Raw genomic sequence first — 20,788 nt, 5'->3', positions numbered from 1 at the left:
AGAAGAAGCAAGTAAAAAATACGGAGGTTTGATGAAAATTCATGGTCTTTTATAATTTATAAACATGCAAATTTAAGAAAAATCCAACACCCCCCACAAGAACAAGCTCTCAAATGGCTCTAATTATATGGTTTCAGTGTTTGAGCGGAAGCGGCTGTGTCCTTGTTCTTGTTTCGAGGGTTTATGATATGCACTTGAATGCGAGACACGTGACAGTTCGTTTGTAGGAACTGAGTCAGCTAAGTAAGTAAGTAATTTGTGAACTTCATGAAACAGACAGAGCCTTTCTTGAGGAGCTGACAGACCCTTTGTTACCTGAGATATCACCCCCTTTTATTTTTACCGCTGGTCCATGTTATAAGACAGAAGGAACTAGTCCACACTTATACCTGCTATTTTAAGGGGATTTTTCAAATCATCCTCTTGTCTAAGCCTAGGTTTTCCAGAGATACCTTTATGTTGAGGTTCTTCGGTCCCATGCGTGCTACATTGTTCGCCCATCATATTTTATCTGATTTATCTGATCAGTAATATTTAATGAAGAGAATAAATTATGAAACTCCTCAGTAAGCTGTTTTCTGCAGTTTATTATTAATTCTTTGTCCTTAGGTTCACATATTTTCCTCAGCATCCTGTTCTCAAACACACTCAATCTAAGTTAAAAAGACCAGATTTCAGACCCATACAAAATTACAATTGAAACTATAGTTCCGTTCTATTTCAATTCTTAAGTGTTTATAAGTTGTTTGCACGATGTACGAAAAATGGAGGCAGATAGGGCCACTCATGTCTGCCTCTCAGTCCTTGTATTTTGATTCGAGAACCGCAGAATAGATTTTGAAAAAGTTTGGGAAGTTCAGTATGCCATTGGAAGCTACAGCAGACTAGTGCTTTTTAATTCCCTACGATCAGAAATACAAATATGACAGATTCACGAACTTCTGAAGTGGGAGCGAGATTTCCAATACTTATTATGGACCTGAATTATACTTGATGAAAAATCATTGAAAATGTTCGAATTTTGTTGAGATATACGTACTTTGTTGTTATAAAATGTAGGACATATTTGTTGCTGCCTAAAATCTTTGTGTAGCTCTCGGTTTGACAGCGATAAAAAATGACCACTGATTTTAGACATGTGAAATTTGTTATAGAGGTAGGTCATACACATGCCTACAAATTCTTTAAGACGTAATGACTCTAATCCGAAATGGAACACATTGCGACGAAGTGAATCTTCGCTGACATGTGTGACAAATTTAACAGGGAGCAGCGTAAATATTGTATTTAAAGTTGTAGGCCTTTTGATTATGAGGGGTGAGCAATAAATCCGGCCCTCGCACTGCGCGACCTTCAATGATCTATTGTGCTTTGTAGGCCTCTTAATGACCGCCTTTGTGGTCTAGTGGTCAGAGTTCCTGGCTACAGATCCAGAGGTCCAGGGTTAGATGCCCGGCGCTACTAGATTTTCTGAGAAGTAGTGGGTCTGAAAAGGGGTCCACTGAGCCTGATGAGGATAATTGAGGAGCTATTTCAAGGAAACAGGGGCTCCGGTCTAGAAAACCGAGACTAACAGCTGTAGGGATCCGTTGCTCTGACCACTTGACACCCTCTATCCGCAAAAGTTCTGGATAACTTCACCGACAAGCGGCGGTCGCTCGCTCGGTCGGATAGTTCGATTGCGGACTACAGGCCACGGAGTTTAGTTTAGTTTAGTTTAGGTCACTTAATATCGTTCACGTGTCTTTGAAATCAATTTGTAACAGCTAGTGGTCTTTAAACTGCAAAGGTACAAAGAACTCTTTGGACATTTGTGCCTTCCGGCCTGAGCTACATTTCTCCAATCTTGTTAGAGATCAGACCGAAGAACAGACGATTCTGAGCTGTATGGTAGCATTTGTTACTGTCGTTCAGGACTTAGTAACATTAGCTAAAGTCTGACTGCAAGTTATTCGTATTTTGAGAATGAAGCCCTGTTTTGCAACATGTTGCCCTCTGCAACACATTCTGTGATTAAGTAACATGTTCGCTTCGTCCTGGGGTTTGGCCGATACAATCTTACATAGGAAGTGAGACAGAGTCCCTGGAGAAGCTTTCTCTTCCTCCAGTCTCCAGCAAGTCATCACACCTACTGTGCTCCAAGACGAATTCCACTGAGGATATCATTGAGTCAAACGTTGGGAGATCGTAGATTGCAAGTGAGGGAGAGACAGATCACAGCTTGTGATAGCCCTGGTCTCAACAGCAAAGAGGTTAGGGCATGTTAGTGGACTATGCCGACAGGCTAAAATCTGAGAAGCAGCATAATTTGTTTCCTCATTTGCCATTATAAGCCGTCATATCTCTTAATAGTAAATTGACGTGTCTGTTTAGCTTAAATAAAAAAAATTGTGTTTGCTCTGAGAGAAATATTGTCTGCTCAAACAAATTAACAAATATCTTCAATTTTTTTAACGAAGTAGTCGACTGTCTCTTCTTATTTAACTGAAAAGTAATTGCCATGGAGCATACTTTCAGACTAAAGCTGAATTGTACGATGGAAAATATATTGTAACGTGTCGGGAATCCAGAAGAGTCACTTCTATGGAAACGCTAGAATAGACCGTCGCATAGGAAACAACAATCGCTCCATGGTAGTTCTAACAGGAGTCTCCATAGTTATAACAGAGGGTTTGTTGCATAGCAGCGACCGAGGTTATATAGCGGGGTTGAATGCATTCGCATAGTCAGTCTTTGTGCAGCCGTCTTAGAAGAGAGTCTTCACCCATCCTTCGAAGTAGTCAGTCTTGGAACAACCGCCAGAGAGGACAGTCCAGTACCGCCGAGATATTGTAAGCAGTAATTGTAACACTGCAAGTGCAAATGTTTGTAAAGTGTGTGTAAGGTGAGCGAACAGAATAAATTCGCTATATCAGAAAACGGCGTGAAGTTATTTGTAGCCTGACACACAAAACACGCTACAATATATTTCGAAAATGAGACAAATTTCAGTTATTTGGTACAAAATAAAGAAGTCAAAATTATTTTTATGAGAACACTAAGAGCATCTCACATTTAATGATTATAGGGCGTCATTCAGTTTAGAATTTTTAATCTTCTTGATTCGTATTTAAAAATGAAATCATTCAAATACTTAGCAGATTAATTGTACATATTTCTTTGTCGCGGTTGTGAAACTTCGTCTCTTCGACTGAGAGGAGAACAAAGATTGAGAGTACTTGAAAATACGAGTAAGATGCTGAGGGAAATATTTAGACCTAAGAGAGGGGAAGGAACTGGAGAAGAGCTCATAACAGGGAACTTCATTATTGGAATTCTTCGCTATATATGTGAGAGTAAAATCATTAAGGAAAGAAAACACTTGGGAGACCTCGGCGTAGATGGGAGGACGGTATTACAATTGATCTTAATAACATAGGACGTGTCAATTTGAACTGGATTTGTAGGGTTTTTAATGGGGTCTAATGGCGAGATTTTGTGAACACTGTAATAAATTCTCGGGATTCATATGCTGTGGGGAATTCCTCAGCTACTCAGAAAGGACTGCTCCCTGTTGTTAATAACTAAATAATATTAAGGTGCTCAGTAGGAGGGTAAGGGGTGGGATATGTAACACGCATTGCGATATAAAACATTCGTATAACACTATTGTCGAAATGAGTAAAGTGATATCACTTGTGGGATGCAGGCTTGGATGGGATAATACTCAAATGTATTTTACAGAAAAAGGGGGCACGTTGTAGCGTAGTTGGTTGAGGCACTATGTTAGAAGCCGGAAGGTTGCGGGTTCAAGTCCCGATGAGATGGAATTTTTTCAATTGATCTCATCCTTCCAGCCGCACTATGACCTCGGGTCGACTCAGCCTCTAACAGAAATGAGTACCAGGAATCTTCCTGGTGCGTAAAGGACTGCCGGCGCGTAAGTCTGACAAACTTACCGCCATCTGTGAGCCGATTTTCTAGACGATCTGGGAGCCTCGACGTCTCACAACCCTATGGGCATTCAAGGTCTGTTACATGGACATCTTTAATGTTACAGAAAAATTGATATGAAGTATGGGCTGAACATAATTGGCTCAGGATAACATGTATAACGAATTATTTTCAAAACGGTTTTCACAAAAGCAGTCTACTGCTTTACCAGGTTAGAGCCATTTGAAATCTCAAGTATAAATTAGTTGCGTAAATGAGAAAACCGCAGCTCAGTCACAGTGAACTTTGACCGGGATAGGGCCTAAATGTCTTTTGCTTTCATATCACACCCTTATCCTAACAGCAAAGCGTTCAGTGATGTAGATACTAATGCTAACCTGGAAACCAACACGTGACACTCCAAAAGCAAGCATAAATCTATGCATGCATATTCATGAGGCTATAGCTTGTCGATACTCCGCAAATATATCGAAGGGGGCTGTCAGATCCAGTGTGGGTGTTGGCCACGAGATGGCACAGTTACCATTCTGAGATACTGTCACCTTTTTTGATCTATTCGTGTCATTGTTAGAGAGGCACAGAAATAACAGACTCCTTGACATTCACAGAGTTCTGTAAATAATGAAACGGAAAGGTGGTTGGGGAAGTTTGGGGCCGAGAGAGGAAACAAGAGGCAAGGAAAGAGTGATGTTTGAGAAAGTAACCAAGATTTGTATGTGAAGGCAGATGTAGACGGATGGAAGATAAAGAATGATTGCCCTGCATGTGTATATATGTGCACTGCTATTATACAGAAAACGAAGAACCAAGCACGAAGAGGTTGCTTTTGAGAGCATCACCAGAGATATAGAATGACCTGGCGCATGCGCTTTGCTCATCTTTCCAACTGCTGTGCCCTGCCCTGGTGTCGGTCTTGGAACCCAGCGATACCCGATCGATACAATTGCAAGAGGCCCGCTAGCTTCAGGCAGCCCCACCCAATCTCATGCTGACAAAACCACGCAACGATTTCATTTCTGTTCGTCTGTATTGTATTTCATATCGGGCGAGGCTATCGGTTATACGCAAGGAAAGTTACAGCCACGATCCACAAGTAGATTAAATAGGGAAGGAAGAAATATGAACCAAATATTCATCTTTAGTCCGGCTTTCCCCTTGTATGTAGCAACTCCTCTCGGGCAGGGCACTAGCTGATTTGTTCGGTGTTGCCCGAGCTTAGCGTGAATATTCATACACAAAAATTTATAATAAATACCGTTTAAGCCGGAATTAAGGCGACTCCTTATTCTTTAAATAAAAAAAATCATATTCCTTTAGACAAAATTGAGCATATAATTTAGTTCTGAGTATTGTAACAAAAATAATTAAAAACTATACTATTAAGAAATAATACATTAAAAATGTAATACATTATATAAAATTCAACATATTTTAACAATTATTATTAGAATTAGTAATTAGAACTTTATAATAATCTACATATTTATTCTTAAGAACCTGCAAAAAAGCGACCACTCTTTTCTAAGAAGCAGCATCTAAAAGAAACTACAGTCTATTCAAGACAATATGGTATCCTCCTAGAACTGATCTCTAAAAGAAATTGGTAGAATGACCATTATTACTTATTCCTGACAGTGAGATTCATTATTGCTCGGTGAACCATTGCTGGCTGCTGAATACCGAACTGTATTAAAATCCGTCTGATCCTTGAAATTTGTTTCGAGGATATTTCACGTTTGGACCACCAGTGACAATAAATAAAATTTAAAATATCTCAATCTTGGGCAATCGCAGTGACGAAGCGAATATCGTGGCGTTCCTTCGTAGTATAGAGACTGGCCATTTGATTTAATTGGCTCTTTTATCTCACGTTTCAGCCATTTATTATGGTATTATGGGTTTTAAATTCTGTTGTATAAAGATATTTAATATAATATTTATTTTTCTTCTTCCTGAGCCTAATCCAAATATTTGACCATCTGACAAAGGTCTATTTTCAATTAATTTTATACTGTGTTATACAAAATTTTCCAATTTGATTTCTACACAGGCGAATATAACCACGGATGGCGACACGCTTCTCAGCCCCTCCCCCTTCCCCCACACACAATTCTCTCTCTCTAAAACCTCCTCCGGCAGGTCCTCTCTCACCGCACTGAATTCAGTGGGAAGATGTGCAACAATGTGGAAATGTATAAAGAACAAACAAACAGACTGACAAACACTCTTCTTTATATACGCACTTATATATGTGACGCGGTTCCATGAAATAAATCAAGTATCTGATACAAGAATATAAACATGCGGACTACATTTTTGTTTTGGGAGTAGGCCTGTGTGTTTCGCCCAGCTGATTCGTATCTCGTGCCTCGGCATCGACACCCAGAACATGTTACTCTACCTCTGAGTTCCCGAAGTATCCTGCCTGGACCACAGGCCTGGCCTTTCTGTCCGGACCCCTTGTTAGATTATCTTTTGCAACTCCTGAAGTGAATATAGAAAGTATTATTTAGTAATTATACTGAGCAGGGCCATTCTTGAGAATCTAATACAAGAAAGCAGTCTTCTTGGATGTGGCGCCGTGTAGAAGTTGTGTTAACCGACGTTTATGAGGAATGTATCGCCTCCATCTTCTTGTCTTCTACCCTGAAGATGGAGGCGATACGTTCCTCCGAAATGTCGGTTAACACAACTTCTACACGGCGTCATATCCCAGAAGACTACTTTCTTCATAGTCACCGCCGTGAAAACTCAAATCTTACATAATGTATTACTCCAGTTAGTGAAGAAATTTAGCGCCTGTTATGCAAGCCTATGTCCTACTACCGTGTACACAAGCGCCCATCACTGGTCCCTAACTTTTATTGAGACGGATCCAATACACACACTCACATCCAGATTCTTGAAGACCAAATCTAACATTATCCTCTCCTACGTCTCATTCTTCTGTCAAAAATGTTGTACGTATTCTTCATTCCTTCCATTCATGCTACGTGTTCCGCCCATGTCATTTTCTTTGGGTCTTAAAATATTTCATGAAGTTTTTGTGGGATTTTAATTATGCAGCTTTATCCATGTGATACTTCCTCCCGCTTAGTCCAAAATGTCCTCTTGAGCACCCTGTACCCAGGAATCTTGAGCACCCTGTACTCACATATCTTGAATCATGAATCATATAGAGTGAAAGAACACGCCAATGTAAAACAACGTGTAAATTTATAGTTTTCTATTTCAATCTTCATTACTTCAACGGAAGTAGTTAAGGCAGTCCGGCGCCCCATCGAGAAACACTGACCTACTCTTAACAGTAGTGTTCTGTTTTCTACTCGCATTTGCAAGGATATATATGATCTGTGTAGTGGCCGGAATATAATGCGATAACCACTTTACCCTACACTTCCGCCCACTCCAGTTCTCTCACCCCCCATGAACTCAGGACTTCTGCTCGAGTGGACATATTCATCTCAGCAAGTGAAGTGGAGTATGGGGTTGCAAACTGATTGATGCAATGGCTTTGTGCCCCTCCACTCCTCAACCCCTCTTTTCTTTTCCAGTTTCCCTATCTCTCTTCCGGCCCTTAGGATCTCCTTCTGCTTCCTATCTCCGTCTTAATTGCTGAGCGCTGGCATTTCGTCTGACTCGCAATCAGGATGTACCTGGTTCGAATACCGCATTTTCTGAGCATTCTGTTTCTTAGTATCTTCCGAAGAATGCCGTGATACATACATAAATTTAGACCACGACGGTTTCCCCTGCATTCCGCCCGATACATTAAACACATTCACTGCACTGCACTCCACTGCACGCTATCTCACTTCTGCAGTTGACACAGAGCGGAAAATTACGTCAGAATCAAACAAATGTACAACTTCATTTTCTTTAATTTCCGCAACTCCATTTTGTCTGTCATTCATTTTATTTCTGTCTTCTCTCCCTTTTTCCTTTCTGTTGCATATTTATCTTCTATATTGTTATGTCTATCATATGAATCACTTCTTGTAAAGCTTTCATGCCACTGCTTTCAAGCCAACTGCATTTAAATACCTTCGACTTGAATAAAATATTTCATTTGCGTTTTTCTAAGGGAAGAAGGAACGAGGAAAGCGACTGATTTGGCGCAATGCTGCAGAGGCGTTACAGAAACTAGCAGCCTGAGAGTATATTTGCTGGGAGAAAAATCTTTTTAACTGAAATAAATAAACAAAGACGCCATAATAAATTCAGTATGAATATTCTTATTATAATAAATAATATTAATTTAATTTAGTGCTGATATCTGAAGGTTTTGGACCGCCTCTGTGGTCTAGTGGTCAGAGTTCCTGGCTACAGATCCAGAGGTCCCGGTTTTGATTCTCGGCGCTACCAGATTTTCTGAGAAGTAGTGGGTCTGGAACGGGCTCCACTCAGCCTCGTGAGGATAACTGAGGAGTTATTTCAAGGAAGTAGCGGCTCCAGTCTAGAAAACCGAGATTAACGGCCGTGGGGATCCGTTGCACTGACCACGCGACACCCTCTATCCGCTAAAGTTGGTACTAACTTCGCCGACAAGCGGCGGTCGTTCGGTCGGTATAGTTCGCTTGCGGACTAAATCCACTGAGTTTTTTATCTGAAGGTTTTAAGACTGATGAACTTCGAAGAATCTCGAACTGCTCATGTACATGAGTGATGGAATTTGTTCTTAATACTAGACAGACTAATTCAGGTACATACCGTCGAAATTAGTCTTCCAGCGAGACTTGTTCCTGTTCCTATTCAGTTGTGTTTATCGTAGTTAATTCGCTCAGTTTTCATAAACTAGTTTCTATATTGTGCATATCAGCACGAGGAAATTATTTGACCAAGAATTATCCTTATTTATAAGGCTTTCAGCAATTTCATAATAAAGGCTATTCGTATTACAGAAGATCAGACACATGTGGTAGTATATTTCTCCAAGAGAACTTTCTTATTCTAAAATTTTAAAGGTAAATATAACCACTTTGTAATTCAAGTTCCATAAATTTAAATTCTACCTTCTCCTATAGCGAGAAGTTACACATGCATTATAAATTACCAGCTATAATAATTAAATTATAAATTTATGAACATTTGGGAATGAAGTGGCGAAACCGGAAGTACTGAACAAGCTGACAGCTCTAACATTGAGGAGTAGTACGCAAGCCTAGCTAGGATATTGAGCACTCAAATTGTTACTTAATAAGTTCTCCTAAGTTCTTATTTGTTTATTCATCTCTCTGTTCGACACTGAAGAAAGAGGCAGTACGGTAGTGTTCAACTTCGTAAAACTTCTACCGAAATACACGCCTATACTTGTACCCTAGAAATTACCATTCTTCATAGACACAGCAGTGGAAACCTAAACCTGACACATGAACTTTGTTTCTTCAGTTACGTTGGAGTATTAAAATTATAAAAACAGTCAAGCATCGATACTGACTTGTAACGATAATATTATAAATTTCATAATATTCTCCAAGTTAAATATCGGAAGTTTTATGAAATTTTTAAAATCTAAAATACCCTTGCTTATGCAGAGATTCATAACGAAGATATATATATTAATCAGAAGAAAACTCGTGAAAATGATGACAAATTTTGTTTTCGTGGTAGCCATTAGCAAGCAGCGACCTATAATGAGCATTAGATTTAATATCGGCGAGGCAGTGAAATGCATTAATGTGGACTACAGAGCCACTGTATGCAGTCCTGCAGTGAAGGAGTCTCGTTGTAAGATTCTGTATCATGACTAATCATGTTTAAATGAAATATATTTTTAAATGAATGACAGTTCAGCTTACCTCCATAATTCGGTCTTACTCTTTTGTCGTAACTTGCGCTGAAGGAGTCCAAGATGGCGGAGATGTTGACGTCACCCAGCATACTCCCACCTCCGGTCCTAAAAAGAAGGATGCGACGTGTAACAGAAGAATTAATTGAGCTCGGTTCATAGAAAAGTTGAACCGAAGACGTATTTGAAAGGACATAATTCTATTGGGATCCGAGGTTTACGCTACAGTGGAAATTTAGATTCTGGCCTGCTTCCGCAGAAGCAGTAGTAACAATATATGGAGTCACATGTCATCAGCCACAGAAACATAAGCTCTAAATAACAATTCGTATATTGTCTGATAAAAATTCTTATTCCAGTTTCCAGTTCATGTAGGTCTATTTGAACCGCATACTGTGTCCAGAAAATTATGAATGTGGCAAAGGTCCAACCATCGACTGCAAGTAATATTTTATACATATTGTACCTCGAAATTGTGTGTTGGTTTCTTTCTATTATTCTCGGACAGAGTGGCCTAATTAATCTTCCCCAAATTTGTTCTAAATTATATCGGAATTTTTTTCACAAACTACATGAATTGAATGTCTTATCTGCGATTTAGCGAATTTAGATTAAACTTAGTACAGCATATCTATAATAAATGATATTGGGCAGACTTTAAATTCGGTTTTCTCCTTATATTATGTCAGCTATTTCCCATGAAATCCAAATATCAGTTCTCATTTTTCTAAAATGAACGTGCTCATAGTTCGTACAGTGAATGGCCTAAAAGTAAACAGAAACACTAAGTGAATACCCATGTTAATTTCACAAAACTGCAAGAAAATATTGTGGTATGAAGATAATTTATATTTCCTTCGAAAATGTGGCAAACGTTCTAATAAATAATCTTGAAGAAAGAGACAGCTTGTAAGAGCCAGGCACAGATGGAAGAAAAATATTAAACTGTATCTTAAAGAAATAAAATTTGAGAGTGCGGACTTGACTTATCTGGCTCAGGGTATGGACTAGTGTCGGGCTCTTGTGAACACGGCAAGGAACATTTGAATTCCATGAAATGCTGGAAATTTCTTGACTCGCAGATAAATCTATTAACTTCTCATGGAGACTCAGCTTCAGGAGTTAGTCACTTCGTTAGGTAACGTGTCACAATTAAACTACTTGACAATGGCAGTAGTAGATCAAAGCAGCTTTGATGAAGAAATTAATAGCAGGTTATATTACTTGAATTCTTGCCATGATTCAGTTTCCGTCTTCTGTCAAAAACATAATGATTAAAATAAAAAAAACCCTTGTAATTTTACTTACAGTTCTGAGTATTGTAAAACTTTATTTCTCATACTTCTTTTGGCTTATTTTGGACTTCATCCATCGTCTAGTATGTAAAAGACAAAAGACCACGATGTTTCGGAGACTGGATCTGTCTTCATCTTCAGGTGGGTAGGGAAGGATAAACCTACTCAGTTGCGCCCGTTAGAAAGAGCTAGTCTCAGTCACTGTCTTTTACATACCAGACGATTGATGAAGTCCAAAAGAAGTACAGTATACATCATCGTCACAATCCTTTAAAGTTTATTTCTCATATTGATGGAAGAACACAGATTCAAAGTTTTTGAGAACAGGGTGCTGATAAGACTTAGACCAATTGAAGGTTGGAGCTTCAAAAATTGTACCCTTCGCTAAACTTGATTACAATGACCAAATCTAGGAGGGAGGAACCCGCCACTTGACTTGTTCTGAATTATTTTCAATACAGTCTACACACTAAAAACCTATTTCTTTTTAGATCTGTATTAAATTCTTTTTTCCATCTTCCTACGAAGTGTTACATGCCCCTACCATATCACAATTCTTATTTTTATTAACCTAATAATTTACAGCATTTGGTACAAATTATGAAGGCAGTCATTATACAGTTTTCTTCATTGCCCCGATACTTTCTCTTCTTCGGAACAAATGTATTTACAGTTGCTAGTATAGACTTGGTAAAGAAATGGATCACTGAATTTTATAAATATTTATTCTTAGTATGTCTGCCACTAGCTTCATCATATGCATGGTTTCACTTAAAGGAAAGTAGGTCATAAGTTCTTTCAGTAATTTCATGTTGACTTTAAAAAGCAAATTTCATTTTCACGTAAAGTAGCAGACACTGCCACTGTGTCGCAGTTCTTCTGCCTGCCTTCGTTATCTCACAGCTTCCGACATATATCCTGATTCCATTCTATTTTTCGTTGCCTTGTTGTCAGTCTGAGAATAAATGATACATCCAAAGTAGAGAGAATGTGACATTTCATGAGTTTTATTTTTGTTGCTGTAGATTAAACAGAAGCTTTTGTAGATCTTTCTCTGCTTGTAGAGTGACAATTTTATGTTGCCGCTGTGGATGAAGGAGAAGAATAGGAAGGAAACTCAGCTATTTCAGTGTTCCTGCCAGTACAATAGTAGAAGATAAAGATGATTCTTAGTATACTACTTTTTACAATTGAAATAATAAATACAATTTCGTCCCGTTTTTAATTTAGTCTACTGAACATAATCATTACAGAAATATAGTTGAAATAGAAGGTAATGCAGTTGTCTTCCGGCGGAGATTAAATTATTTATGAAACGCAAATGAATAGAGGAAATAAAAAGGACCGGACTTAGTAGACTCCTGTATGCCAATCCTGCCATTGCTTCATTAAGAATAGGCTTGGCAATTTATCATTAAAATGGAGACATGGTTTTCATGATCTGTATTAGGACTTCGAGCTATAGCTTTTTGAAAGCAGGCTGGATGTTTAGTTGTGGGATTACCGTCGCTTTGTTGCGATTGTATCCACGTGTCTGACCCCTTTTGTGAGCACGAGGTTTCTCGGATTGTCTGGCCTGAAATCAGTGCGGCGGCCTGGTGCACAGAATGCTACAAGCGTTTCTTTATTAAATACTATCCGAAGTTTGCTAATCACTTTTATTAAGCTGTCCGGTTTCTAATTTTCAGGCCCCTTTTTGTCTTCTTTGGGTTTCTGGAGCATTATCATTTTCGACAATTTCTGTATGTCTGAGAATAATGGAGAAAAATTCCGTGATAATAATATCTGATATAATTTTATTAGTTTTCTAAGAAACTTCTTTTAAGATTTTGTTCTGAATGCTGTCGCTACCTACACATTTTTGGGTTACTATGTGCTTCATTTGCCATTCTATTTGTAGAAAGTTTCTTTTATTGCTAGTGGGGTGGGACTGGGTCCCTTGTACTGCGGTCACTTCAGGCCTATTGTACCAGCCCCAGATGATAGGTGAGGGTGATTGTGGAGCAATTGGTGGAATGAAGATTGGTAAGGGAAACCGAAGTACTTGGAGAAAACCTACCCCAGCGCCACTTTGTCCACCACAAATCCCACTTGACCAGAGCCGGGATCGAACCCGGGCCGCCGCGGTGGGAAGCCAGCGACTAACCGCTATGGCGTGGCCATTTGTAAACGTTACTAGACCTACGGTTGTCCCCCGCTCCCCAAGAAAAACGCTTGCAATATGTGGTCCGATTGCTCATTCACTATCACTGTAAATTGTTGTCCGTAAGCCGACTGGATATGTCTTTCCCGGAAGACAGAACCCTTCATTATCATTGCTATAAGAAACTCAAATGCTATTTAAGTTATGTGTTTGGGGCAAATGCTCCCTTTAGCATATTTTTCGGCTATTATCAACACGCTGCTCTCTGGGTTCACTGCTGGGATTAGTATGTCTATGGAAGAACCGTTTCGTTATTGACCAAATTCGGTTTAAAGCAGAGTATCTTTACTGCCTTTGTAACCTGATTTTGAATAGCGGTTCTAATTTATCTGTGGAACACATTCATTTCCATGTTGATTGCTTCTGCGCGTCATTTCACACTGTAATTAGGACTAGTATGTCTTTTTGAAGGTTAATGTGGTTTGATGGTGTTGTGTATGCTGAAACGCGTTCCAATGGCGTTGATTTCTTAATGGCTTGCGTGACACCATTTAGTGCTTTATTAATGAACTGCGGTTGAAGTCCACATGAAAAGTATTAACAAATTCAGTTCCTACTTAAAGGAAAACACATTAGTGTTTATTATGGAGGGTAAGATATAAATGTGGTTTAGGAAAATGCTTATTGCTTATTCTGAGAATCGTATAAAACCCTGAATTTATCCCGTTGGCAGAATTCAATTTTTCTTTCATGTTCTGTGTAGGTGATGCACATAGTACATGAGAGAGCAGACAGAGATTAACTTACATTTGTAACTAGAATAACTAAAATGTAGATCATGATATAGTAACATCAGTTCGAAGCTATGCCCATAATAATTATGAGAGAATTGAGTTCCAGAATTTTTTAATTATCTGAATAATTCAATGTTCGCCATCTTGCCACAGTTCCATAATAAATATGGATCTTATTTTTTAGCTATTCATATCCGGTGCTTTTTTGATTCCCTCAAGAAACATTTGCTGGCCATTTCAGGAATAGGAAATGACCAAGTCGCGCTGTACGTTATTCTAAGCACTAATCACAAGTGCGGGAAGCACTTCCACTAACATTCTGGTACCACGCAGGCTCCTAATCGGAAATGGCAGCTGACACGCAAGCCTCTTGCAGCGGAGTACGGTATCCGTGTGAAGGTCAAAGGGCGACGAGACCTCATTTGACATTCACATTTATCAAGACACGAAGTTTAGTCTTACCGAACCTTTTAGTCATTTAGAATATACGGAATGGATTTAGAAGGACAGATTTCAATGCCGCGTCAGACATTTATCCTGAGCATTTCCCTAACAACTTTTAACTCATGTACAATGAAACTTTATCACAGATGTCAAGTTTCTACCAGCTGAGATTGCGGCTGATACCGTGATTGTAGGACGTGCCTGTAGCAATATTTGGATTCACTTGTTTACAAAATAAGTTACAAGGTTATATTTTTTAAATGTAAGACATACTTTTGCTTTTTATTTGTTTCAACTTCAAATATTGAAAACTAATATTATCCAGAGATAACAGTTGCAAGTAACCACGATATTTTTATTTTGTTTCCGATATCATTTATTACTGATTGCTTTCATCCCTGACATACGTCAGTCGTATTTAGGAAGTTTCCTCACAGATGCCATGAGTGCCGTGTGGTCTTTTGTGTTAGTACACCTTGTAGTAAGGTAGGTGAATACTAATATTTTGGAAGAACCTACTACATGTATTTTCAAGGAAGAAGTCGACTGTCCCAAAGACGGAAACAGTATACATCTTCACCGCCGAGACAATCTCTAGTTTCAGAGATATCTACAATCGTATCACTCCCAAATCAACCACTCGTAAACCAAGAGATGACGTTCTGTCTAAAAGCGTTCAACAGCAGATGTGTCATATTTAGTCAGCCATGACTTAATGTCTGGCAAATCATCTTGTAGGTTGAGTAGTGTAGCTCCTGGCGTAGGGATTTAGGGCGCGCACTTGATTTATCTGGCTCACGATGCTCTCTTGTGGTGAGCTCTTCCAACCACGATAGTCAATTTTCGGGTTCGAAAAATGGCGGACACTCTCTTGGTTGCCTGAGCGAATATTAGTTTTCGAAGATGGACTCTGCTGTTTCAAGTTTGTTAGTTGCCATAAGGCAGCGAAAATTCTTCACATTTCTTGTGCAAGCTGAAGAAAAGAGTAGATAAAAGTGTGCCATATATTTTCTTGTTTCATTCCTTAATAATTGGATATTTACTTTGGTCACTAACACGAAGACACACAAACACGTTACATCAGATCCCACTCGAAGTGAGTGCATTTTATGAGGCTGCAACAATGACTGATTGTACCATTAAAATAATTCAATTATTCTATTTGCTTTCTAAACGCAATAGTAATGTAAAACTGTAACTAAGTTTTGCTGTATATTCTATCATTAGACGCTAATAGTCTTTTGTTCTTCAAGAAATAAATTTAATTGACATATTTTAATTAATGTTTTTTAATTCAAAATTAATTTCGTATAACATAATTTGGGGGGATTTTGCTGTGAATTTTGTTTTCATGATTTCAACATTTAGGTAAATTATAAAATTATACTGAACATTAACCATCATTTTAGTCGAGTTTCGGTAATGAGGGCAAGACGGGCTCTGTGAAGGAGCCCGACTGAAACGGATCCTTTTCATTTATATACCAAATAAGGGAAGCAGATCCAGCTACCGATAGTCTATTAATTTTAAATTTAACTAAGACTGTGGATAATATCCACTATAAATTTTTAATTAACAAAAGAAATTTACTACAAACTTTCAGTTGATCACTGACTTAAGGTGGTCAATTTATTCTCTACGTTTTATGCAAACCAAATATCGTTACTGTGTTCGCATAAACACCTGCCTGTTCTGTTGGTATACAACATTCATGAATACTGCGATAATTGGGGCTATTGTAACGCTCTTATCAAATTGGTATTAATGGTAGCGGGCTTTGCCGGTCACGGTAGCCGAGCGGTCTAAGGCATGTACTGTCTTCGCTCGCTTGGGAACCGTGATCGTGGGTTCGAATCCCACTCAGGGCATGGATGTGTGTGTGTTTTTCTGTGTTTGTATACAGGTAGAGGCCTTGCGATGAGCTGATCACCCGCCCAAGGAGTCCTACCGAATGTGTAAGATCTAGAAAAACCTAAGTGAACGGAGAAGTTCACGGAGGTAGGCCTAGGCCCACTGGGGCTGTAGTGCCAAGGGGAGGAGGAGGAGGAGGAGGTAGTGAGCATTGCACGTAAGATGGGCTGCAGTTATAACCGAGGGGGGTCTCTCATATCAGCCTTATTGAAATTGTTATTTAATATTGTCCTGGCACCGCTAACATAATTCGGGAATTAAATTATTGATGATTATTCACCTAGATTCCATGATAATATGGACCATCTTGCCTCCATCGTCACTGCTGAAGAATGAATCAAATGATAAGCAAGCAGGAATCATGGCATCATATCCCAGAAGATAAATCCCTTCTTAACCACTGTTATGAGAGCCTCAAGCCCCATAAATAACACCACACCGTTCATTTATAATTCTTCAAAATTATTACTTTAACAAAACTGCACATTTTACAGAGATCTATTACCGTCACTTCAGGACTGTAAATTAAGCGTCGTTAGCGCTGCTTCCACCTCAAAATTCGCGCATCCGCCATGTTGTTATGATTAATTGCAGGAAAATTACCTGACTTCGCAACGTTCGAACTGAATTCCGTGATACTGAGTTGCTATATTCACAAAAGTTGAGAAGGGGCGTAGACACAGAGAAAATAGCAAGCAGACGCGGACACACAACATCGTGATTTCGTAAGTCTATTGTTTTCTTTAAGGATAGAAAGTAGGCCCATAAAAATGAATCCTTTTGCATTTTACTGATGCTACCCTCCCCTAGTGACATTCAAAGCAAAATCCTCTTCTCTTTGCACAAATAGAGTGCTCTCGTTTCAGAGGCAGTACTAAGGTACTAAGAGCTATCACGAGCTGACCGTTTATTCAATGTACACTAGACGTCGCGTATTGTAGGCTTGTACACTGACCGGTCGATATCTCAGCCGTGAGTCTAGGCTTCACCAGACAGCCCTGTGTTGCGTTACGTCATGGGGACACGGACAAAGAAAGCGTATGTATAGGATGGGAGGTCTACAGCATGTAGCACGAATGAGAGAGATGAAGAAAGCATACACAATTTTAGTTTGTAAATCTGAAATGAATACACAAGTGTAGAATATTTAAAGAAAAGTGTACGAGGACGTTGACTGGATTTACATGGCTCGGAAGGGTTGAGTTATGGACTCTTGCTAATATTTAACTGGCTTTCGGGTACCATAAACAGAAAGGAGTTAGCGAGATTTGTAGGATAATTGAGAATATGCTAAATAATCAGTCTGCAGTGCACTCAGGTGGGTAGGGGTGCAGTGCAGTGCAGTGCAGTGCAGTGCAGTGCGGTGTACTGCATCCTGAATGAACAGTGCGACATACTCCGCTATGGGGTTTCGGTGGAGGATAACAACTCCTCACCGCAACCTGTGGCGTGCTAGGAAATGTAGTACACGAACCCGAACTTGGATGTATTCTTTGCAGCAACCTGAGGAATGGAAAATGGGCAAGGAATTGGGAGCTAGCATTGTTAGAAGACTCTGTAGTGAGAACAGTAACCAGACGACTGACAAATTATAGGTTGGACTTAGTGTGAGTTCAGTAGATAGGACAAGGGTGTCATTGAACTGGAAAATAATTATAAATTTTTTGCATGGAAAGGAAGAGACTGCCAGGAGGACATAAGGGTAGATAGGAGGATAATATTAAAATACATATTACCAGAATAGATTGTGAGGATGTAGACTGGATTCAAGTGGCTTAGGATAGTCACTAATTTTAAACCATTATAGTTACGGAAGTATAATTTCAAGGTGAATAAAAGAAGAGAGATATCTCTTTTTCTTTTTCGTGAATAATTCCTCGGTTCTTGTATTCCTGAGCATCTGTCATGTTAACAACAGATCTGTATAATTATGTGAGTTTGGTCTTTGGTTGGGGGGTGGGAATTGAGCTGAAATATATATTAATACGATGTTGTAAATTATTCCTTTCCGTATGATATATATTCATAATAATGCCCCAACAGAGAAGCTATTTCATGATATCGGTAGAGTTTGATTAGAAGACAGTCCGAGTGACCAAGAAGAGCTTGCGGTTGTTATACCAAAGGGAAATGTTGATGTAAATTTAAATATCAGACTAATTCGATGTGAGGCGGTTTCCCTAATGCGTGCTTAAAATTTTACAGGAAAGAGAAACGTGGCAATGCAAGGGAAATGTAAAGACTCTTATGGGAATCCTATTCGGTTGCTAAATGAGTCAAAACTGGCAGTGGACATGTTCGTTTCAGAAGTAATCATTAGAATAGTATGTTCTATGTTCGAGCTTGTTAAGCCTGCCCCTACATTGAACGCAACAAGCTCTGCTTGGTAGTATAACTAGTGTATATGTCTAGCAGCATTGACGTCATCACAGCTCCTGGAATAACGCAATAATAGGTTCCTCTCCATGCCCGGCACGCATACAAGTCAAGAGCTGTATTTTATGTCTGACTCGCTTGTGTTTGATGTACTATAGGTTCTACACTAGACTGTCCGTGCTGGAGTTGTGCGAAGTGTACATGCTTTCATAATTAGCAAGCTAACCTGATAAAATGTTTTCAGTTCCTTTTCATTAATGACAGAGAATAAATAACACCATTTTTTTTTTGTTTTAGTTCATTCTGTTTTCGTTCTGAATATCTGCGGCGGTCTCATGAAGTTCGTTGGTTTTTTTAAACATATCATTGGAGAGATGATAGCTTCGTAATCTGATTAAAGATCTCTTACGGAAAATAACACATTCTGGATACCTATCGTCGCCTTCGATATTAACAGATAGTTTCGATTGTTCTTTGTAACTTTCCTCGTAATAGTTCTGCTTCGTTCGCCTTTGATTGCAGTTATCACTGCCTTGTTTTTCTGCGAACCAGAAGCCAGCAACTTTTCCACACTTACGCTTAGCAGTAGCATCGAATAAGATTCTAAATTTTTTTTCCCTTGGCACTACAGCCCCAGTGGGCCTAGGCCTACCTCCATGAACTCCGTTCACTTCGGTTTTTCTAGATCTTACACATACGGTAGGACTCCTTGGGCGAGTGATCAGCTCGTCGCAAGGGATTCTAAATTTAATTGTGCCTCCATTGCCTGCTAATCTCAGAGATCTTCGCAACCGTATCACCGCTGCTGTGGCTGTGGTCAGCCGTGATATGCTGACATGGGTGTGGGACGAAATGGATTATGGCATAGATGTCTGCCGTATCAGCAAAGGTGGATATTGAGCATCTGTGAACTATGTAAAAAAACTTAGTGAATTTATCTCTATTTCAGTGTAATAAAATTTGGTATCCGATGCGCAGTTTTTTTTTGTAAATTTTCAAAACATTTCACGGACTTACAAATAACTCTGTATAACAAAACCAAGGCTTGGCAAAGTTGCAGCTACCTGAGGCTGACAATACGACTTACTTCTATCTCGGGAGTCAGAGACATTCAGGGATATGTGTGGTACTTGTGGTACTCCAAGCTTTTTTTCTACTTCTTGGCACAAATTTGGTTTAGAATAATTTGTGATATAAGAGAAAAAATAACTGTTGAAATTTCACCATTCCTTAATGATGGAAATTACAAATGGGGACCTACAGAACCTAGATTTTAGACTTTCAAAATGTTTCATGGTTGATGTTGATTTTGCGGTTAGGTATTTGCACCCTGCGGAAGTGGACAGTATTTCCGGTGCTTCGGATGTACGTGCTGTCTCCTTCTGCAAGGTTCGAGGTTTACAGTAGGAAGGAATATTGCCATACAGGTTTGTGGCCCAAATGAACAACGAGGAATGGTGTGGACTGGTGTCCGGACCGAATCAATAAGATAGAGGATAATAATTGTAAGTGGAGTGCCCTTTAAGGACCCTTACAGCGTGTTTCCATTTTGCCACCAAAGCGTAAATCACGGGCATCCATTTACCCGATTCTACAAGCCTCAAATACCCAAGAATAAGACGGAAATGCCGGTCACGGTGGCCTCTCGGTCTAAGGTATGGACTTTCTTCGCTCCATCGAACTCTGGGATCGTTGGTTCGTATGTCACTCAAGGAATAGATGTCTGATTGCGTTTATTCTGTGTAGGTAGAGGCCCTACGACGGACTGATCCCCCGTTCAAGGAGTTCTACTCACTGTGTATAGGATCAAGAAACTGAAAAAGCGACCGAGGTCCAACAAAGGATTGCAGAGCCACAGACAGAAGAGATAGAAGATCGACATCAACAACGAACTACTGTGAAGGTCTAAATCAATAATAGACAAAGTCGAACATAAGTTTGTAAAGAGACAAAACCTTGCAAGGATATTTTAGAGAACCGTAAGTCTGGATTTACGAAAGCTTAGAAGAATATCTATAAATTTACTACGAATCCTACAAAATATAACCCCCCCCCAACTTATCTTGGGAGATCGGCAATGTTATGTGACTGGACCGTCCTAAAT

The 20,788-nt window shown here is 39.3% G+C and overlaps 1 protein-coding gene across 12 annotated transcripts in view; it reads right to left on the bottom strand.

The window, feature by feature from the left end:
* The window catches only part of LOC111866341 (gamma-aminobutyric acid receptor subunit beta), a 157,496-nt gene that overhangs the window by 81,304 nt on the left and 55,404 nt on the right, over positions 1–20,788 (bottom strand). For all 12 annotated transcript variants that reach the window (XM_023855193.2, XM_023855192.2, XM_023855197.2 and 9 more), the window contains exon 2: positions 9,732–9,829. In XM_023855193.2, coding sequence (XP_023710961.1) covers positions 9,732–9,829 — 98 coding nt within the window. The remainder of the gene's footprint in view (positions 1–9,731; positions 9,830–20,788) is intronic.

The sequence above is a fragment of the Cryptotermes secundus genome, unplaced genomic scaffold, assembly GCF_002891405.2.
Source record: "Cryptotermes secundus unplaced genomic scaffold, Csec_1.0 scaffold40, whole genome shotgun sequence".
NCBI classification, from domain to species: domain Eukaryota; kingdom Metazoa; phylum Arthropoda; class Insecta; order Blattodea; family Kalotermitidae; genus Cryptotermes; species Cryptotermes secundus.
This window is presented reverse-complemented; position numbering and strand designations above follow the sequence as displayed.